General features: G+C 33.2%; 1 protein-coding gene across 1 annotated transcript in view; it reads right to left on the reverse strand.

Annotated features, from left to right (window-relative positions):
* LOC126747661 (uncharacterized) overlaps positions 1 to 24,512 on the reverse strand; it is a 60,900-nt gene that overhangs the window by 21,415 nt on the left and 14,973 nt on the right. Inside the window, exon 2 of the mRNA XM_050456426.1 lies at positions 3,303 to 3,527. Within this exon, the coding sequence (XP_050312383.1) occupies positions 3,303 to 3,527 (225 nt within the window). The remainder of the gene's footprint in view (positions 1 to 3,302; positions 3,528 to 24,512) is intronic.

A 24,512-nucleotide genomic window follows, 5' to 3' on the forward strand; every position in this document is an offset into this window, starting at 1 on the left:
TGTTCAAGTGTCGATACTTTCATGCAGTATCTTGATAGCTATGGAAGATAATTATCATCTAAGCAAATTGGACTTTTTAAACTAGTTTTTGCCTTCTCGTCTTTACTATATGGATATTGAAGCTGAGTGTTTTTTTATTGTTTCACATGGCCTCCTTACCTACGACGCCTCTCATCCTATTCATTCACTTCGTGGCGCAAACATCTAGTTGGCGTACGACTCACCTGATTACCCTGATTAAGGGCGTGTTTGCCGGTTTAGCTAACCAGTGGCTAGGGTTACAAAGCAATCTGAGAAAAGAAGTTGGGATTACATTTTTTATAAGAAAAGAGAATGACAAAGGAAAATTCCCTGCTGACTGGAATAAAGATTGATGCGGGAGTCACTTTTTTCCTCCTTTCCATTTTTTCTGAAATGTCATTTAAAAAGCTGCTATTTTAACTTCGAACTGTTGTATATGCTCTCCGTTGTCTTTCTAGCTGCTCTTCACCAACGGCTCTAAGAACAGCCTATTTTGGAACCTTCCACCCTGATTCAACTTACGCCATTTTAGCATGGGGGCATGCTCCTCGCATAAAGAGATTATTTGCTCCACAGAGAAAGGCTGTTAGAATCCTGGGTGGACTGAGTTTTAGAGATGACTGTAGACATGTTATTACCAATCTAGGCATACTTACCCTACCATCTGTTTATATATTTAAAAATCTGTTGTGGGTACACAAAAAAAAATCACAATATAGAGTGCATGGAGGAGTCCACGGCTACGAAACGCGGAATGTGAACAGACTAGTCCCCATATATCAACGCTTGACTAGGTGTTGGAGTGGTGTGGGGTTTTTTGCTGTTAAGCTTTTTAATAAGCTACCTGGCAGACTTATAGAACTACCCTTTTTGCAATTTAAATCCCAATTGAAAAATATACTAATAGAAAACTCATTTTATTCAGTAGATGAATTTTTAAACTTTCATTTCGTTTAAACATGGGCCTATATAGTGTATCTGTAGTTAAGGTTTTAATTTTATGAAGAATAACATTTTGTAATTATTATTGTGTTACTTGATATTTTTAATGCAGCATTTATAATCCTATATGTATTTTTTATTTTGTTGACTTGTGGAAATACTTTGTATGTTGGCACCAATAAATGAATTTGAAATTAGAGGATGGGTGGAGGAGAACTTTTACCGGTTCAAACTATAAACGGATTGAAAATATTTACTATAGAGAATCTATATAGTCTATTTTCTAATATATCTAGTCTATTTTCTTCTTCTTTTCAATTGTTGAGCGTGTGAGATAAAAATTTCTAAATTGATTTTTGCTATAAGTGACGTAATACCCAATATAATAAGTAACTCATAATGATGATGTATTTCTCACATTAAAAATACCTATGTTGCCCAAAAAAAAATCCTTATGCGATCTAAAAAAAACTACAGTATATACCTTAGAACATTGAACAATGAAAGGAAAGGCCTTTCAATGTTCTAAAATCTAAGGTATATACTGAGGAGCAAAGGCAGAAGATTTATGATAAGTGTGAAGTTATGCGAGAAGAAGTGAGCCGACCGGGTAATTCACCCGAACAAAACAAATTTAAGATATTGTTTCTGTCTAGAAAAGTGACACTTCTGTTTAGAACTTTCAGCTGCCTATAAGCTGACCAAAAAGAAAAACAAAATTAACAATCTTGACGTTTCTTTAACGTAAGTCACTTTCGGCCTCTTCAACTGGACAAAAATCCAGCGTTTTCGCTTAGCACGTAACGAAAATCAGATGAAAAAATTAAACTTGGGCCCATTCGAAAACGAAACATTTAAAGTTGATCTTCGAACTCGTGTTTCGCCGCCGTTTATTCTTCGTAAGACAACTAACTATTCTTGCTTTTTTTTATCTTCGCGAAATGATCTCATCTATTGTAGGCTGGGGATATCAAGGACTTTTTCGAGGAAACAAAACTCGTTTAACCAGTATGTTACTGGGTATATTTAGTTGTTGTTTTTTGTATTACGAATAAAACGGTTTGATGCTTTAAATAGATTTTTTGCATATTGTAGGAATCTGCACAGCTGTTTTATATAAGTTGATATAAACCTTGCATTTTTAGATACATATATTGATGGATTTATGTTGATGTTTAAGGAGAAATTGCATTTTTGAGAAGACATTTAAATATATCAAAAATCCATCGATCAATCAGTTTCTATTGATTTTCTTGGAAGAAACTGCGATTTTGAGAAATCTAATTTAATCATCGATTTACTTTGAAAATATGAGCTGAAAAATACTACCATGTCGATGGGTTTATTACGATGTTTGTGATAAAAATTTAATTTTATGATTGGATTGATTGGAATAAAGGTTGTTAATTTTGTATTGTTATTTTTGTTACCTATTAACAATTTCCAAATATCCTGTAAAAGAAGTTTTTTCAGAGAGAAAAACTCCAGTCTCAAATCTTCCACTTTTATATTGTACTTGATATTTCAGTTACTGTTGATCTTCTGATATTTTTCCTTATGACTAAAATAAAAGAGAAATTAAAGAAAAATATAATTTGAAAATTTCTAAAACAATTATTATCTATGACCCATAGTTTTTAAGATATCAAGGAATAATGTTTAGAAGAATAGTATTCTGGTTTAATCTCAGTTGCCATTGGTCTTGTGATACTTTTTTATAACCAAAACGAAAGAAAATTCAATATCATTTAAGAAACTCTGATACAAGTTAGTAGTATGTTGTTATAACAATTGTCATGATGTCCTAGAACGAAATTTAAAAGTGTATGTTTTTCTACAATATAACTGAAAACCATTAAAAGCTTCAGAGCTACAGCCATAACAAAGAGTGAAGGCAGATTCCGGAAGAAACCGTTGAATTATTTAACCATAAATCATAACTTCAAGTCGTTCAATGAATTATTGAATAACATAAATATGATATTTGCGACAAAATCTCTGAAGAAGGAGATCAGAGTAGTATATAATATGTACTGAGTTTGTTGATTCAGTAATAAATCCAGATAAGATAAGGGATATTTTTAATAATTTTCTTTAAGAATATTTTTATTTTGTATTCTGAAAAGTTTTCATAGTATACAATTGCAGTTGTCAGCAGATAAACCACAAGATTATGGTAGATGGTCCAAAACCACATACTCGACTTTACTTTACTTTATTTTCTTACATTTCTGATGAGAAAAATTATAGTTCCCAAAAAGCTGGGGAAAATTCACTGAGCATAGACGACATTTTCAGTATCTATGCAAATATATTAATTTTCAAAAATTGTCACTTACCCCTCTTAAAGCTTCTGGCATCAACGGTCCGTCATTGTCACCGTCAAATCGGTCAGCTACTTGACTGAGTAGCTCAAGCTCTTGTTCCAGTTGTCTGCAGGATGCTGTAGCTGTGACATAAGCCGATGCTAAAATGAAGATGCCAAGAACGAACGAAACTACCACTACGGTAACTGCGATGATTCTTGCGACTTGGACGGCTGAACTTTGTCCCTTGTGGTAGGCCTAGAAAGAAAAATCTTTGTTTTAGTTTTTATGTTTTGTACATGTAACTCACTAAACACCAAAGGAGAATTTATATTTATGGAATATTCTTGAATGATATTGAAAAAGATATTTTTGTCAGATTCTTAGAATTTGGTGGCAAATTTTGCCATTTTTCCTATAAAGAGATCTGATGACGATGTGATAAATATATCCTTGTTAGAATGTCAATTATCTTTCTATAAAAGCTCCCCAATAATTTTTTAATTGTGTAAAATACTTGAAAATAAGGAGTAAACCCACGAACTTAATAAATATGCCTGAACTGCTAATGCATATGGTCACGATACCCAAAAATGACCACTGCCTGGTGGCAGCCATTTTTATAGAGGTCGTGTCCTTTTGATGTTGGTCACTCTGAACATTTTTAGTGTTGCCAACAAAAAATATATTAAATAACGTTAATGAAGTTGACTAAGCTGACGTTTGACGTATGATCTGTCACGAACTAAATTTTATTTTTTTTTATTGACCTTGTTTTCAAGCAGTCACTCGATATGACTGAGTCTAAATAACATTCTCAATTGTGAGTATAGAGGATTGCCTAGTTTTTGACGATTTGTAAACGACGTTTGGGTATATGTAGCTTCCTCCTTAATTAATACGTGGATAATGTATCACCATGCTTATTTAAACGTATTTGGTTCACTGTTTCTCAAAACCCAATTATTGTGAATTGTCCATCTGTATTATTTATGATAGAATATTAAATAGAGTTGTTTATTTTTACTATACTATATATATATATATTTATCATAAAGAAAAATCTTATTAAGAAAAATCACAGATTGAACGTAACTATCTTAAATTCTTAACTAAATGTAACTTTCTATTTTCTATTTTTGTAAACATAACCTCTCAAACACCTTATTTGTCTTGTTTTCCTACAATTGGCACAACTGAAATTTGTCAGAGTGACCAACATCGAAAGGACACAATCACGCAAAATGGCGGCCCCCTAGTAGCTGTCATTTACTTTTCATTAAATTGGCAGTCCAGGTATATTATACAGTAGTTCGTGAGTAAACCTCATCTACCTTTTAGATGGCGCCACTATGAATCACCAACTATGAATCAAGGTCCCTAGACCTGAAAAAGTAATTATTTAAAAGAATATGTTGCTTGTTAACTACTTTGGGTCATTTAACAGGCATATTTTAAAACATAAATTAAGAAATCTGGAGACGAAAAACCTGAAACAAATATGAATTATACTAAAACTAAAATGTTCTTGCCATTGCAGCAATTTTCTTCAATTTGTCAAAAGCTTTTGATAGTGTTAGTCATAGAATTTTGCTCCAACAGATTGGGAAATGTGGATTTAGGGTAATTGCGTTAAAATGGGTCTAAACCTTTTAGAGAGTAGCTGTCAAAAAATCCAACTTTTATCAGAACCTTTAGGGATTTAGTGTTAAGTACCTTAGGGATCGGTACTTGCACCTCTCTTATTTCTGATTTATATTAATGATCCATTGATGTAAAGGGTCAGTTTACCCTATTGCGTAGGATACTACACAATAAAAAAATGTGGTCCTTTTTATGTCTTACATGATAAAAAAAATTCTGAAGGATATGAAATATGAATAAAACTTACATCTTACAATTGTAAATTATGATCTTTTTAAAAAACACGACAAATGAAAAAGTGTAGCCAATATAACATATATGCGATGCCAACATTATTGACTAAATATCCCTAGATGTAGCTAAAGTCGAAATGATTGAGAATCGCTCACAAATGCGACTGTCATGACAGAGTCGCTTTGAAATTTAGACATCGAAATGAAATACAATCAGCGCTCAGAATTGTAAAAAAAGGTTCCTATCACCCCTATTCTGGCTCCTGGTTATTGATGACCTACTTCTTAGATTGACTGAGGCAGGCTTTGAAATTCAAGACAAGGCAGACGACAGCATAAATTAAACGTCAATAAAAGCAAAGCTGTAACTATGCCATTTATATAGAGAAGGAAGTAGAATATAACAGCACCGAAAGAGAAAACGAAAGAGCTTTGAAAGGAAGTCAAGTATCTTGGTATCGTTCTTGACTAGAAACTAACTTGCAACTTACATATTGAAAGAATTAGCAAGAAAGCAACAGCGCTATCGACAGCTTGCCCACGTTTTTTTAATATGGTCATTAATCCACCATCCTACCATACTGTTGTAATATATATCATGATCTACACAGCGAAGCGACTATACTTGTTTAGTATGATGAACGAATACAAAGGAAAAGTAGTAAAGCGAAAGTTACGAACACGATTACAAAAACCTGCTTGTCTAGGAAAAATTAACGCCCTGAAAAGCTGTTTGTCAGTTCTTGAAACTCTCTTTGATCTCCATCTGCTATCTGGATGTATAGAAAAAGAGGCTTGGTGCATACAGAGTCGACCTATCATAAAATCTAAGCTCAATAAATCTAACTAGTTATCTTAAGATTTAAAACACGACAGACACCTAGAGTTCAAGACGACCTAACGATAATAATAAGAGGCAAGCATGATTTTGTTATGTTAAAACGAATGAAAACAGCACATATTGCATACAAGAACAAGAACTATCATTGTTCCATTTATGAAGAGAAGGAAGCTAAAAACACCAAAAAAGAAATCGATAAAGCTTTAAAATAGAAATAAAGTCAAGCATCTTGGGATCGTTTTTGATCAGAAGCTAACTTGAAACTTACGTATTGAAAGAAGTAACATGGCTTTAACATGGCTTTAAAACCACCATCCTACCAAACCGTTGTCTATTAAGGTCTATCATAATCTACGCTTATTTTGCATAGTAGATAAAAAGAAGGGAAATACCAGTATAGTGTAAGTTAGTATAAAAATGATTACAAAAACCTGCATGTCTAACAATAAATGAAGCCATGAAAATTTTCAGAAACCATCAGCAGCTCTTGAAACTTCATTTCATCGCCATCTACCCCATATACAAATAGAAAAGAAGACTTGGTGCATGCAAAGTGGGAATGTTGGTATTTACAAGTTCTCAAAAACATAGGCGATGACAGATGTTTACCAGAATTCTTTTAAGGGATATTTCTAATATGATCCTTTTTAGAATTCAGTTCGATGGTAACTTTACTCGAAAACAGTCGTGGAGCAGTGCCCACTTGTTCTCCCGTAACTTTTCTCTAGTGTTGTGATTAGTGCCTTTATTGAACTATCAAACCTGTCAAATTACAAAGGTGAGAGTTTTCACTGAGCAATGTTTTACCTTATGTTTTTCTTATTATTTTAATCATGATCAGTATAAAGAAAGTTAAGAAATTTATATGCGCATCCTTCCGTACTAAGTGTAGTGACCTGATACCTTGGTACGTAAAACAACGCTAGCTAGTGTAAGTAGGTGTGTGGCACTAGTGCAACCCAGAGTGTTGTGGCACCTGGGATTATTTTGTAGACTGTGTAATTGGCCATTACATCAGTGTGTTGTTTTGTGGAGTGCTTGCTAGCACTATCCCATCAACTCGATTTCTAATGCTGGACATCAGGTTTTATTCTGCCTGGATTAAAGAACAACTCTTTAACAAGGTCTACTGATGTCTATAATTTGAAGGATGTTAGTCTTATTGATAGTTTTATGGTATTGTGTACAGGTGCTATAAACCTGAAATGGCCTTGTGTAAACGTATTTTACTTTTAACAATCACAATAACTAGGGTAAAATATTTGCTCACAGGTACCTTTTACTTTTTAGGTATGTAGTATCGTATCATCTCATATCAATGATCTCGAATCCTGACGTAAGCAATACATCTATCATTCTGTCTTCTTAAACGTTCCAAATATACACCACAAGTTACTGCAAGTACATTTATCGTTTTGCTACTGTTTAAAAGTTTACTGTTTACAAGTTTATTGTTGTAATACATCCTGACGAGATGTTGTACATATATTAAAATCAAATAAAAATAACTGGAAGTATTATAATACGCCCTCTCAAGAATTTAGGCCCTGACATATGCATATACATAAATACGATGTAATAATGCATGTAATGTAAATTCTGCCAAAATAAAGCACAAACATCAAAGCCCCTATTCTGCGAGTGTCGGTCGCGTAATGTTTTTATCGAACCATAGAACTTGAAAAAGCTCAATTACCGCAATATTTTATCATTCGCAAAAACAGAATAATTTTTTCGGACTGTTCGAGCATGCGCAGCACGCAAAAGATCAAAACTAGTCTATTTGTAGAAGGGCAAAAAGTTTCGAGCGAACCCATTACATACCAATCCATTGGGCCACGTAATATCCTACGTCTACTCTTATAAGCTTTAATAATATATATACCGAAAAGCGTAAATAACAATTTCTCATACCTAAATATCGACTAATAACGGAAAAAATAAATTTAAATATTAACCGATGCTAATTAGTCACTTTTACCGCATTAAAACCATAATTGACTTTTGCGGTGGACGAAATTGAAATAAAACTTGTAGAAAGCGCTAAGCCATGGCGCATTAAATTCGGATCAGTTTTCTTAAATAGTTCATTTCAAAAAGGAAACGAACATCCTGCATAAAAAACAATTTCATTTAATATCGGGTTAAAAAAATTCAAAACCAGCCATTGTCTCTTGCGTAACCTGTTGTTAGATTGTTGTTTTAATAACATCAGACATGCTAATCAAAATCTATGATCGGGCACAAATCCTGTGTTAAAAACATCATTGTCCGAATAAGTAATGCTTTATGTATTAATTAGCATGTATATAAGTAGCGGGTTTTTTGACAAAAAATACATTTATTTATGGGGCTTATTGCACAATATGTGTATTATTTATTTATGTATTACTTATATAGTTAATAAATAACCCAGTTTTAACTGATTGATATATAAGTTACAAAACCGCCTTTACGTAATTTCACATTACCACTCATACAAGACATACTTTAATCTTTGAAATACAGTTCTGTACTATTTAAAATAAATTCCATGATTGACAATAAAATAAATGGTCTTAGGTTTGGGGACCCGTTTTACGCTGTTTTCAAGAACGAAAAATTAAGAAAATTAAAACAATCAAAAACTGTAGATAAATGTAGAAAATTATCTACAGTTTACAATTTATTTTGAACTGTAGGAATTTACTGTATCAGTACAACATGTATTATACAGTTCTGGTAAACTCAAGTATTGGAAACATTAATATATTAATTTTACCATTAAATAAATGGTTTTATATTTTTGCAGGCTTAAAAAATTATTAAAAATATGTCAGAATAAAATTTGTTCAGAAGTCTGAAGAAGTCTCAGAACTTATCTACTTAAAAAAATCCTCTTTTTTTTAAGACTATCCTCTTAAAAAAAGAAATTGATTTTAAATATAGAAATTTACAATATTTCTATAGAAATTTACAATATTGTTATACAATATTATTTACAATAAATAGAAGGTGGATGACATTGTTTGGCAGGTGGAATGCTGGTGTTTTGACGGGTGACCATTCTAATATATCGTTGCACTGGACTTTATTAGACGCGGAAATCAATGTTTTAACTTGCCAATAAATAAACTGCAGACTATGAGTTTTATGATACAAGTTTGGTCTACTGAGATAGTAGGTGCACGTCAAATTGTATGGGCTTAAAATTTATTCTAGAATCTTATTTTATCAGCGACAAGTATTATACATATTTTTTAGTGTATAGGTCTAATCAAGTGATGTATTGAGTGCGAAAATGAATGTATTAACTTTCCATTAAATAAACAGTTTTACATAATTGCAGACCATCATTTATTATGTTCTTTTCAGGCGCGAAAAATGTTGAAAACTAAAAAACTTCAAATTGGCTCAAAATGTATGGGATTAAAATTTATTCTGAACTCATTTTACGAGCAACAAGTATTGCACGAATGCTGGATGCGATATCATTGTACTAACATGAAACTATATAAACGGTTTTATGTTTTCGCAGGCTATGATTTTTGTGCTCTTTTCATGAGTAAAAAAATTTTAACACAAAAAGAAATTGAACTGATAAACTCTGGTGTAACTAATCACAAAAATTAAAAAGAGGACCATAGTACTCATTTCTCCCACACCTCCTCTACTAACTTACTTTCGACTCAAAAACCTTCTTAAGTAAATTTCCTCACAAAAATGGTTCGATTAGATAGTGAAACAATTAGCTGAACTGCAATAACGTAATTCAAAATTCGTTTAGATCAGGAATGAGACACTGCCTGGATTTGAACTTTTGACTGATGACTTTGGATTTGTGCACTAATGAAGAATAATGTGATGACTGAGTATGATACAGCAATCCCAAAAGATGTAACTCAATACTTTCGTTGGATCTTTCCCCTACTATTGATACCACTTTTAATAATATGTATATATTATTATCATTAGGAAAATGCCGACTTGGGCATTTGTAAGTGTCCGACTTAGTTTTAAGTATATGTGATATATAAATTATATTAACTATAGTGAATGTATGCGCAAAATCAGACATTTGCCGAAAATTTAAAAAAAATTATTAGGAGAAAAATCTCTTAAAGTTTCAATATTTATGACTTCTCCAGATAGGAAAGGCCATAAGGGTGCCGCCTCCTTTAAGTAAAGAGGCATACTAAGGTACTGCGAGTGAGATGTTGTGAGGAGGCATGATGTTTGGTAAAGAACGTTACCCCAAAAATGAGAAAGCCTGTAATTATTCCTCTAAGTGACGCATTAGAGGTTTAAATTAATTGACTATTACGCCAGAGCATATCGCACTACAGAACTTGCCATAAAAAAAATACAAACTGGACTACAAAGAGGCCAAAGAAATTCTTCCTGCGATCAATCCACCTATTTTTATAATATTAATCAAGGAAGTTTCCTATCGAACAGGATAATGGATATCAGCACTACCCTGAATTATTATAGATATTGTGCGTAATATTTAGTAAAATTTCCAATGTCACCTTCAATTCACCCTATATAGCAGTTCAAAAAACCCCACGAAGAAACGATAGCACATCAAATGTTTAGCAAGAGTAAGAGTGGTGGTTCTTGAATTAATTGCGTCATTAGACGATATTAAATTGGAAATTCTGTCAGTAAAAAAATTATGGTTGGCTTCTTAAGTCCCTAGCGCAGAGTATGGGTTCCAATTATATTTTTAATCATAGATATTACAACACAAATTAAGCAGCAGTAAGTATAAAGAAACTGACATTTAATCATCACTGTTGTTGATAGACGACAATAAGTTCTTAAGTCAAGGAAGGTTAGTGTAAAGAGCTATACACTGTATAGCTTATCTTTTTTAAATTTCTTCTTACTTTTAGCTTATATCTGGTTCTGTATCTGAGCTAAAAAAATGCTTAAGAACTGCGATCTATCTACTCTCGAAGAGAGTAATAATCATGAGCTCTATGCTGTAGATATTGTGCCTACTACTGAGTCAAATTTTCAATGAGTAGTTAATCATTTTGTAGAAACGCCAAGTATCTTTTACAATTCAGTCTCTTTAACAGTTTAATAATACAACGAAAAAACGATAGCATATCAAATATTTACGAAATCATAAGTTAAAAGCGTCTAGTTTATAAATGTCCTACTATATCTCTAACAGATGCTATCTCAGATCTAAAGGTGCGTATAAATTTGGACACGCATGCGGTGAGCAGCTACGCATAGACATACATGTGCAGATGTGGACGACGGTTTCCTAGTCTCTCGCCGCATGCGTTGCCCCTCGCGAATGACTTGAGCACGCATCTCGTGAGCCAGAGTGGTGTCGGTTTTTTGACGCGCATCAAAGAAACATACGTGTGCGTACGCGCTCAATTTAGACAGGTTTTTGCTCCATTCGCAAGACTAGTGGCCATTGTTCAATTTTATTCATATTTGTGACTAGTGGCTAGTCACTCAAAAATGAAGTGGTCAAACGAACAGTGTTTAGAATTAATAGATCTCTAAAAAAACCTATATTATGGGATCCAAAAATAAGTTTTATTTTTCAAAAACGAAGAAAGATGATGGCATGGGAGTCAATTTCTCAGCAAAAATCAGCGGCTTACTTGGTTCTTTCAGGGCACATGCAAAAAGTCTATTGGTACAGGAAAAGGTATGTTTTGTTTTTTTAGAGTACATATTAATCAATATGAAAATAATAGATGATTTTCAAAGATAAATTAACAACGAGAGCTGAACTTTAAGGTCATATCCATATTACGTAATTTTAAAACAAATATACAGGTTGGTCAAAAAAAAATTGACACAAAATTAGAAAACGGATTGACGGTAATCAGTTGTGCATATCTGAGAACCTATAAAACATTTTAATAGCTGTCAAGTGCCAACTAATATGGCGAGAAATTTGAAAAAAGATATATTTTTATAAAAAAACGTGAGTTGAATGAGAATCCCAAACTAACGGAAGCATATAAAATTATAAAGGAGACACAAGCCCGCCACTCTAGATCGGTTTGACATCTTGCCCATAGATGCACATCGCATCAAAATTGAGAACCTATTCTAAAAGAGCAGAAATAATGGTCGAACACACTGTCAACAATATACTTTTTGAAGCAGAAATAGGAAACTATGACAGGATGTCTTCTGGAAACTCTTTTCAGCAACAAAGACTATTAGTCTCTCTTATTAGTAGAATGTTAGTTCCTCTCTTCCTAGCCCTGCCGTAAGTCAATATACGTCTTATTCGGATCCTCCAAAAATGCAGTAACTGAGAGTAGTCAGCCTTCAATTCATATGGAGACAACTGAACGCAACATATCTCTACAGAACTTTGTTACCACATTCAACCCAATAAATTATACACCAGTATAACCAACAGATACTTTCCAATAAGTTTTTTCGTTTTCCATTTATGTAATAGTTACTTGTGTAACTATTCAATAAGAATAAAGATTCGGTTTGGTTTCAATACTTTACATTTAAATACTCTCGCAAGTATTCGATAAAGGCTAAGCACACCTCGCATGCTATTTGTAAGATAGATTGCTTCTAAACTTTAAAAAAATACTGGAGACTTGTATAGGAATCCTCTGTTGCCAGAAATCTTAATGTTATAAGTAGGCGCTCTTTAGCAGATATGGCCTTTCTTAAAACTGTATCTTTTTTCATTATTTTAGGGCCTATATTACTTAAAAGGTATTCAAAGTTTTTAACTGATATACGTGTAAAGTTTTTAAATTGTCCAGTATTAAGTACTAAAGCCAAATCTGATAGTAAATCGGACCTCATTTGTAGAGTTTTTCTTTTAAATAAATACGTCATCCACCATCGCCGATGTTTCTTTTGTTTTTTCTTTTTTAATATTAATAGACTCCTAATAACCACAAAAGCGGCACTAACCATAATCAACTCATCGGAAATTTTTTTACGAATGGATGGAGCGACTTGAGCATGCATACATATGCGGAGATTTTTAATTTCAACGAATGCTTTGAGCGTGAATGCTTTGAGTACGCACGCATATGCGAAGCTTCTCACCGCATGCGTGTGCAAGTCTGTACGCGCCTTAATAAACAAAGTCTACCGAAATCTTAGCGCTTTGGACTTGGCCAAAGCCTTTGGTTCAGTTATTCATCGAAAGCTTTTAACAATAGGCTCGAAAGAGTAGGAATAAGTGGCTTGCTTCTTGAATTACATGCATCATATCTAATCGAAAGAAAAAAATTTTTAGTAAAAAGATGATTACCTCCGAAAGTCACCCGAGAACTGTATTGGGTTGGGTTGGGTTGGGACAATAAATATTATCAAAGTCTGTTCTTGACCCACAAGGACAATAATCTCTTAGGTCAACGCACGAGGGAAGGAAAAAGTGTATAAGGGAAGGAAGGAGGGAAAAAAGCGAAAAAGGGACATTTTAGTCTACTGTAAGCAAATCCTCTTAACCAGCAGCATGACTTGTTCCAGTTAAACAATGACATTGGTTGTGGGGCATATTTCTGAATTTAAATTAATTAATCTACTTTTAATATTAGGCCTAATGTTGATCATGCCTTGAGACAGCTTCCACACAAGTTCTAGAACGTTCTAAATATCACTTGCTTCTAAATACTACAATTAAAGACCAATACATTCATAACAACTGTTCCTATTAACAAATATATGCGATTAAAGGAATAAAAATCTGTTTTTAATAGCCACATGCACACGTTTCCGTAATTTCTCTTTTATAATATTGCTGCCTGATAATTACTTTTCATTGCAGAAATTCATGAAAAATAATAACAATAATACTTTTTGACCTTTTTGTTAGAAGAATCGCAGGAAACAACTTTGTTAATATTTTCACTTTTAACATTTTGCCTTTCACTCGCAACCCGCGAGGATGCCCATAAAAATGTATATGTATACGATTTGTATATAACTTTAAATGGTGCCCTCACCTATGAACCGTGGTTCGCGAAGTAACAGGTTTAACAGATATACGATAATTACCAGCTACCAGGTTTTAATTGCGCGTTAATGTTGCGTTTTGAAGGTTGTATGTATGTGAAATATCACGCGAGTGATTGCCACTTTTATGTCTTTGAAAGTACTTATTTGAAGAATATACACCCGCACTATAAAATTCGTTTAAGGAAGAAGATGCAATAAAATAGAGAAAGTTCTTATAGTCAGTTCACGACCCGAAATTTCTATAGTGGGCTCGATTTAACGATAATCGTCTGGAATGGTTCATGCTATATTTAAAGCGTCATCGGTGCTTTTATAATGCATTTGCCATAAAAAATTGTATTTTCTTGCTCACTTATTATTACTGAGCACTAACAAGAAGCAATTTTTTGACAAATTATTAAAGAGAGAAACTTCTTGCGGAGTAAATATAATTGGCAAAATATTGCCCCCAATTGACTGCATTTGGGCTTCAGTAATTGACGTATAAATCGGGACGGCGCTTAATGGTTTCCTTTTCGCAATTTAGTGACCTTATTATGACGTCTAATACTGCAAGGGAGAAATAAAATACTTGAGGGTAACTCTGTATTCTAAGTTGAACCGGAACAACATTTGGATAAAACTATCACGCGTTCGCAAACCGGCCTTACGTAAAAGTTAAAATAATACATCGACAGATATGGACTTGATTTTATAAGTTTGATTTATTCTTTGAAGTGGCATGTCCAAGCAGAGAAAAAGAGAATGACAGCGACAGACAGACTAATTAAAGAACAATGAAAGCGCGAGAACTATAATGTTTGGAGAGAAACGAAGACAAGAAAGATTTATAATAATCAAATCAATGAGAGTATATATAATTATTGACAGATCCTACTAATATCTGATAGCCCTGAAAGCACTTACTAGCTTGCCTCTGAGAAATACCAACCTGGGCTATGAGATAACGCCAAAATCACTAAACAGAAATGCAGCTGTTGAACAGGGACCACCGTTCGTGAAAAAAATTGCCAGAGACTTAATGTTAATAGAGGGACTAACTAAGAACAATTATAAGGCACATATTTGCAAAAAGGAACTAGAAACTGTCCGATATAAAACCTGTGATTGTGATTCGCTTGCAGCCTTGTATCGCACAAGGACAAGATACCACAGTAACAAAAGACATAATGAAGATAGTACAATAAGTCTATTACAGGCTGAGAGACAGTGGAGAGTAAAAGCTGAACGAGTCTCAGAAAGACAAAAAAGTCTCACACATTAAATTTATATTGGCACGCCTTTGTTCATCACTAGACCTTTATTCACAAAATCAATAACAAACAATATTCATAAGGATGTGCTATATAGAACTTCTGCCGCAATACCAACAACCACCATTAAACAGAAAAAACCCTTCATTATAAAAAGCAATAGAGAACATTCTATAGAAAATTCAATAACATCCAGCGGTTAAAGGCAGACACATAATGAGATATCACAGTGTAAGACCAGAACGGAAATTCCAAGCGTAGAAATTAAAGAACAAATAATAAAACTCAAAGAAAGGTCAATAGGACTTAATTCTCTTCACAGACAAAGCAAGAAGGGAACTTTAATGCAATACAACTCGATTTCAGCTGATCTTGTGAAAAGTATTTACAAGAAAATCACAATATTTATTTAACAAAGATGAAAGCCGATTGATATCATTGAAAATGCAATGCATAATTCGACAACCACTTTCCAGAAAGTTACAATGAGTCAGATGAGAGTTACAGGGAAGTCAGATGGGAGTGAGGCAAAAAGTCTTTTACATAAAGGATATTTGCCTCACTCTAAAAATTCAGAGGAGGATAGATCATTTGGCAAAAAGATCCCAGAAGAAAAGGATAAATTAAAATAGAATAAGCTCTTATAGTTACTTCATGACCCCAAAATTTCTGTGGTTTAGAATGATTCAAATCATCATCGGTGATTTTTAATGGATTTGCCACAAAAAATTGCATTTTTTTGCTCTATTTAATAGGTGCCTTTAAATTTAATTTATGATATCAAAATTCGGATGAAATTGTAGTTCCAATAGAAGCTCCTGAAGTTTTTACTGAGTAAGTATAATTGACCTCAATTAACTGCATTTAAATTTCATTTATTGATGTTTAAACTAAGACAGCGTTTAATGGTTTCCTTTTCGCAATCCAGTCATCTTATTCTCAACCGATCTAGGCAACTACCTCGGAGTTTTACGAATCAAGTTATTTAAACTAGATTTAATTTATTAAGTCAGGGCCATAATAAAATCTCTTTGAACCTTATAATGAATATGTATGTATGTTATTAACTTCTTTTAAAATTTTATTTGGAGTTTTCGATATTTTACTCGTTTAAGTTTTTAAAAAAGAAACGTGGCAAAAAGTAAATAAAGATATACATAAATCTGTTTATTGGTTTTATTTTCATTTAATATTCGTAAAAATATAGTTATATGGAAAATATTTATGTGATGTATTTGTTATTTATCTTGTCAAATGAGGAGGAAAAAACACTACCTGATAATATTAAATGGTTATATGTGTAATGAAAGTTAATTTTATTTAAAAGAAACTTGTTATAAAAAAGAAACTAATAAATATTAGCTTTAGTAATAGATTAGGTTATCATCTGGATACCATCTGGGACTGGTAAGTTTTTACGGACGGTCACACTCTCTTCCTGTGTTCTATGGATACTTTAGTGGATGAACCTTGCATGGAAAAACTTACTAGAACAGTTTCATAAGGTAGATCAACATTAACATGGAGAGACACAGTGCGTGTATATCCCAAAAAGCAGCTATAGCCATAATAAGATGTAGTCATAATCACGGTAAGATAATTCATAAATGAAGGTAATTGGAAAGCCGATCATTTAACAAATAGGAGTGGAGGAGAAAAACCTACATCAGGAGAATCCAATCTTATTTTTCCAAATCTTAAAACTACAAGGAAAAATGGGAAATAGAGGAAGGAAGAACCAACAGTGTTTGATATACGGAAGAATTTACGCAGATTTAACTTAACAGGCTTCTTTGATCCAATCACTTTTCCTCTCCAGGGCATCTTTGTAAAACGAGTTTAAACCACTCAGTATCGATATATTTGAGAAGCAAAAGAGTTCAATATATTCCTTGAAGGTTATTTGCAACCCAATCAAATATTACTGTGCTGAATATTGACAATTTGTTTAATTGGTATGACTTACTTTCTCTTACTATGAAAAATTATACGAAGAAAATAACTTAAATATAGTAAGGTCAACGGTAAATGCATATTCAAATAAATTTTTATACAATCGGTTGCCATTTTGTTTCATTTTGCACTCTCTATTTAGATGCAAATCCTGGTTATCCGAGGGTCGCCTCACAACCCACCACTTTCAATAAATAAATGCGCAACGTTATATTACAGGTTCTTTGGATATTAAAAGGTACGTTTTAATAGCAAATGGAAAAATAGCATCTAGAAACACTTAAATTACAACCAAAAACGTTTGATAATTAATTTACATTAGTCAAATAAATTTTCCGCCTATATCCACGGTTATGTTTGGAATCACGATTATAGAAAATTTTATATTTCAAGATTTGCACTATCGATGCTCTATTATGATTGCTGGTAAACAACCAGCGTGACCAATCAGAGTACGGTTGTACCATATAACCTTTCGAATGGCAGCGAATCGGAAGTACCAATAAGCTGGCACCTAAATGAAGGTAATATTATTGTCAGTAAGTAAATAACTTAAAGGTTGATAGGTGGGTTCAAATATTTTTGAAAAAACCTCTATAGACAGACTGCTAAAAAATATTATTGCCAAGAACTATAATTAGAGTAAGATAATTATGAAGAGACATAAAAGCAATTTTTTTGTAACTCAACAAATCTAACACACCCAGGTCTTGCTAATGTACATGCTTAAAAAAATTAATGAGCAATAAACAAATCCTATTGCACCAATACTAACAATATTGCCCTACAGAGTTTAGTGGACGTCGGTTACCATACATTGCGCAACATATTGCGTAACCAAACTCAGTTGGTTTTGTTTTTTTTGTTGCATAAGATACACCAGTATTTTGTTTACTCATGTGAGCAGTAAGTGGTATCAAAATAACCTGGCAACGGAAGCGTAATAACTTGAGATTATTCAACAATTTGTATCATATGACGCCTCATCATCACTTTATTGAAGATATTAATGTGGTGTGCATCTTCATGTCATTAATTATTTTTTTTCAAACAGAACATTAATTTGGCCTGTCAACTATTTTATGATAGGCTTTACCAACTGCTTGATTTGCATGTTCCTTTATTTAAAATTAATAAAAAGAAGAGGCGGTTTCCATCCTGGTATTCTACTGAACTTAAACACAACATAAAACTTAAAGCAAAATATCACAAGGCATTTAAAAATTCAGGTAGTAGCTACCACTTTACTGAATTTAAAAGATTTATAACTATTGTTAAATTACAGATAAATACTTGTTATGCATCTTATATAAATGAAATTCAAAATAGTATATCTACTAATCCTGCTTTATTCTTGTCATATATACAGACAAAGAACGGTTGTTTAAGAATACCAGGTAGAATCCATGACCATAACGGAGTGTATGAGGAACCGAATAACATAGTAAATGCATTTGCGTCCTATTTCCAAAGTGTTTATACCTCTACAAACAATGATGAAACTGACCATCTGTTATTCAATCCAAATGATAACCATGTAGTTTCAAATCTCTGTGTGCATATAGATGATATTTCTGAGTTGGAAATTGAGCAAACTTTGAAAAATATGAAGAGTAAGTCTAGTTCGGGCCATGAATTTATTCCCTGTTTTCTACTAAAAGATTGTAGTGCTGTTTTCGCTGAGCCTCTTAAATATCTTTTTAATTTGGCCTTAAAGACATGCACATTTCCATCATGCTGGAAACTGGCTAGGGTATGTCTGATTGAAAAAGGGGGATGCTTGTGATATTGCCAATTACAGACCAATTGCGATTCTCAGTAGTTTTGGAAAGGTCTTTGAGAAAGTCATATACAACCGTATGTTTCCAGCAGTTCATAGACTCATCGCCACTCATAGCAACATGGATTTATGCCCCAACGTTCTACAATGTCTAATCTGCTTCAATTTACTCAATTTTTAAGTGATGCTATTGATGACGTCGACCAGACTGATGTAGTTTACACAGACTTCTCAAAGGCCTTTGACTGCATTGATCATTATACTGTACTTAAAAAACTATGCTCTTTTGGATTTAGTCCATCACTTGTCTCTTTCTTTATATCATATCTTACTTCAAGGCAACAATTTGTTTCTTATAACGGCTTCAAGTCTGAGTTGTATTTGGCTTCATCTGGGGTGCCTCAAGGATCAAATTTGGGGTCTTTACTGTTCTTACTTTTCATCAATGACCTTTCCCGCGCCTTAACTTGTGAAAACTTACTGTTTGCCGACGATTTGAAAATATGTTGGGTTACATTTGATACCCAACTGACATTTATTCCCCACACTCAGTCAGTCCTTTCATCCGCAAATAGAGTTTTAGGTTTCATAATGAGAAACTGTAAACAATTCACTAATATTACATCTCTTAAAACACTGTTCTACTCACTAGTTCGATCAAGACTTGAATATTGCTGCTTAGTGTGGTATCCAATATATCAGATTCATGTTATGGCTCTAGAGAATGTTCAAAGAAAATTCCTCAAATTTTTGCATTTGAAGGAAACTGGTGTCTATCCGCAAAGAGGATTTGATAATGCTCTTTTACTGTCTCAGTTTAATATCGATTCTCTTAATTTTAGAAGGATGCTTGTTTCTAATAACTTTGTATATAAGCTTACTCACAATCTTATTGATTCGCCCCATCTTTTATCAATGTTAAACTTTAGAGTACCAAGATGTAACTCACGGCTTACCGAAACATTTTATTGTCCTCATTCGAGAAACATTGGTAAGAAGTCACCAATTTTTGTTATGACCACAAATTTTAACAGCATCTCTGCTTTGTGCGATATACATAACTGTTCTCTTAGATAAGTAGGTATTTTCACTATAGGGAAATTTTCTCCCCTCTTATTTAAGTTAGATGTGTAGGTCTTATAGCTTAAGCACATATTGTATTTTTCAGTTTTTTTTTTCATATTTTATATCTGTTACTTGGTGTGCTAGCTTTGTTCTGTAAATGGTTTTGTACTGTTGAACAATAAACAATAAATAAATAAATAAATAAATAAATGTCTCTGGAGCAAGTATTTGCAATACTTGTTTGGCTACGTTAAAGTTGTTGCGCTCCAAATTCACCAAGTGGAATTGTAGACAAGGAAAAAGGGAGAATATCAAAAGATTTACATTTGAGTCTCACTTTTCAATATGTGTCATATGTCTTTCCTCGTTTAGGAAGTAAAAAACCAATTTTAAATGGCAGTACCATATACTAGTTTAAAAGTTAACAATCAGGGAGGACCTTGAAGCGAACTCTAAAAAGAGATAGTGGCATAGATGGTAATAATTGGTGGCTGTAACATCAGTTTTCGTTTTTTTTTCTATATGATTGTGATTTTGCGTATTTTCAAACCGTTAACTTTATCTTTTTTTTTAATGATTATAAACTTACTTTCGTGATGGAATAATTAAACCTCTAAGTTAAGTGGTGAGTGGTCGATTGCGCCATTGCGTCGATTGCGACTCACTGGTCTTTTACGTGTTATTTTTTGACGTAATAAGTACAGTTCCATATAAGCCAATGGCCTTATAATATCTGGATAAGTCTGTTTCACAGTCTAACTGCGCAATCTGTGCATGTTTATCCATATTTATTTTTTTGGAATTTGGAATATTACCCGAATATTAAGTTCCTATCTGGGCACGGATATTGCCTCATGTTAAAATCGTTGTTAAACTTAAGAATCTTAACTGTAAACATCTTACGTTTAATTGCAAAATAAACAAATTGTTTGCCTTTTTAATGGATTTTGCGAAATCGCTTGGGATTTTACCAGTTAATGTGTTTCTTTGGGAAGGTCGTGCATATATACATCTATTTGTTTAAAGATCAATTTTTAAATAAAAAACCACTAAAGAAAGACTATTTAAGGTCAACGTATGTGTTATACTTTTACATCATAAAACTTCGATGAATAGTTATCTTTAAAAAGGGAGGAGAAGTAGAAAAAAGAAATCTGAAAGCCATTAACAGCTGTTAAGAGAATCTCTAGAACTAAATAAAGGCAGCTGTTACAGATTCCTTTCAATAGCTTGATATATCTTCCTTGGACTTTCAACTTCCTCCCTTCCAAATATGCGAAATCCGGCTAGTGACATGTTTTTTAACTGGACATTGTCACTTAGGAAGCTATTTCTACATTCTAGGTTTTGCGGGCCAAGCCGGAGTGCTATTCGTGCTGGGAGGAGGAAACTATTATTGCCCTCTCGTAACGATCGGTGGGAGAGAACGAATTCTTCAGGAAACCTATATACAGAACAACTCCCTTGGCTTTTCACTAAGCCGATTTAATGATTCAAGCTATTTTATTTTGACACCAAACTTGATGGTATAATAATTGCTAAAACATAGAACTTTTAAGCGAGCCGCAATCTTAATCGTAATTGAAAGTAACTGAATAATGTAAAGTTACAATAGAAGAGAGCCATAGTCCTTCTTAGAAGAGGAAATCAGAAAATCAAAGAAGGTTTCCTAAGACTATACTCAAAAGATTGTGGTCACTGAAGTTTTTGAAGAAGAGATTTAAGTTATTAGTCTTTTGTTAGCATCAAACTTTTAAACGAGTCACGCCCTTGGATGACTCAGTGTGCTTATAGTTTCTTATTAAATAAAAATCTTAAAATATGAACAACACTTTTAACTCTTAAAGTATTTGTAACTAGTTCATTATTGATTGGCAAATACGATATAACATACTCTGAAAAGAATTTTTCTCCGTTGCGATTACGATTAACAAAAATTCAATGTCAATATGAAATCGGAATAAACAATGTCAGTGCAAAAGATGCTTTAAAACCGGATTGATACATAGATTTGTAGTTCAGTTTCAACGCAGTTCAACTTCAACGATTTCGTTATTTGCAGTATACAAATTATAAACAGAAGAGAAATCGACTTTTGGTTGGTTAAATATACTTTCAAATTTAATAGAGCAGTTTTATCAATAACTTTTATACTCAGATTCAGTAAAATCCAAATGACAATCATGCAGAATTGACACTTGGACCAAGTCAAACATCTGTCTTAACATCCGCTCCCTTTATAAATGACGTTGGGCCATTATGATGATTCAACCTGAAGTGCATTTAAAAATAAATTGAAATAGAAATACTTGAAAAAACAATTTAGAGATTTTTTTTAAATATAACTTTTTTTATGCTAGAGGTGATGACACCAGCCCATTTAGAAAGCAATCTCATTAATTATCAGTATTCGTAGGCGGGATAATGGTGCAATTATCGCCCATACGTATTAAATCGTTGCATGCAATTAAATAGGAAAAAGATGCAATAGAACATAAGAGAAAGTTGAGTGCATTGAATTTCTATAGAACCTCAGTTTGAATTGTATATACATTTTCAATACTAAGCAGTATGAACAAGAATAGACCCACACCGCATTTAAGGGAAGTCCGAATGCAAATTTTTGTTATTCTGGAGGACTTATCCCAATCAAAAAAGAATTTCACCCATGTTCCCTATTTTCAATAACTTAGGACCTTAGATGATACCGAGATATCATAACATTTTCTCAAAGAAAGACTAACAAGAGCTCATCGGATAAGTAATAAGGCAATTAGAGAAAAATCATGCTATGATGCATTAAGATTAAAAACAACGGCAACTACTCCGCAACTCGATAAACAAACAAATCTTGCTGCCAAATTAGTGTTGATCGACCCCTTAAAGTGTATTCAAGCACAACGAGGCCCTAATCTGGTACACAGCTGGATAAAAGACCGACAAATACTCTGCAATTTTTGGAGAAAAACCAACACAAGAGATATTCCATCCATTAGGGAATCTTGCATCGGAGTTTTAGAACAAAATCTTCGCAATACTCAAATGTGCAAAAGAGAGGAATTGGGAAGTCTACAATAACAAGCAGATCCAAATTTTATGTGACACCCAAGTAGATCTGAAGACACTTGCAGAAATAGTATAAAACTGTCTACTAGAACTAAATTAGTAACCGTAATAATGTAAAGCTTATTATGAATACCGAGAAATGAGAGAGCGACTGAACTTGCTAGAGGAGAATCTACTAGTCTCTTTATTGCACCAAAACCAAATAAATACGATCCCGGCTGAAGAAACAATACAAAATTTGACATAAATTGGATACTTTAATAAAATAAGAGTGTTCTGAGATGTCCTCTTTGAAAAAGGGAACCAGTAACTGTCTAAGACATTACCTGCGTTTGTGAGGTACTGTAACGAATATTTGGTAAGGACACACTAGACTCAAAAGATCTACCACATCACTAAAAGACCTCTACAAGCTAATATATGCCATCGAAATGTTAGGCTGGGAAATGCTAGAAGGCTAATGTGGTAAGTACATAAGTTTCCCGCAGGCTGAGGTGCACCCGAGAATAAAAGCTGGATGACTGCCAAAAGAGTTTGCCAGAAATCAGGTCAACTGAACCGGTGGTAACTTGATTACTGTACTCCAGAACCACCTCTGACCACCCCTATGGAAAACACCCAGATGGGTGGTCAGAATTAGCTGAACTGATCCAGAAGCTCTGGAACAAGAATCTGAAGCTTTTACATAAAAATGGCATTTCTGGAGAGTATGTCCAGCAGAATCTAATTAAATCTCTTAAAGATATAGTAGGATTTATATATCTTTCTTTATTTATCTTTCTACTATTAATCTGAATAATGCAGGGTGCCAAGACTTAAAGATTCTTTTCTTAATTTTTCTGACCTTAATAAAGGTGAAAATTTATAATTTTCTATTCATCCAGGTAAAGGAGTACCTAATTTTTTAGTTGAACTCATTACCGCTAGCAACTTAGTGATCATGTTTTGACAAGAATTATTAGTCAAAGGCTCGAAAGAACAAAAGAGAGCAGAAAGAGTCATGGATGGGTTCTTCGGAAATCATAAATGCTCAACATTGGCTTTAAGATGTTCAATTAATATTTACAGACTGCTTTCTTATCTTTTTCATTGATCCAATAATGTATGCCTATTGTTCTCATAGTCATCACTATTTTCATCATTTTCCAGTTCGATGGTGAGCAAGGGGTTGACTTCCATTAATTGCTTTTGCTGCTCTCTCGCTGCTGATTAAGAAGGTTTTTTTTATTTTAATTTACACACACCCTATATATTTTATTACCTATTTTTCTTAATGTAGTATGGTCCCTGTTATTTTGTTATTATTGTTATTGGGAAACAATAAAAGCCGTTTGTTTTACATGGTAATTACCAAGCAAGCAAAATTTCCCGATAAAGTGCAATGAAAACAATTTTCACGGCAATTGAATCTTTATCTGCAACCTGTATAAAATAAAACAAACAATT

This window comes from Anthonomus grandis, chromosome 2 (genome assembly GCF_022605725.1).
Source record: "Anthonomus grandis grandis chromosome 2, icAntGran1.3, whole genome shotgun sequence".
Classification (NCBI taxonomy): Eukaryota; Metazoa; Arthropoda; class Insecta; order Coleoptera; family Curculionidae; genus Anthonomus; species Anthonomus grandis.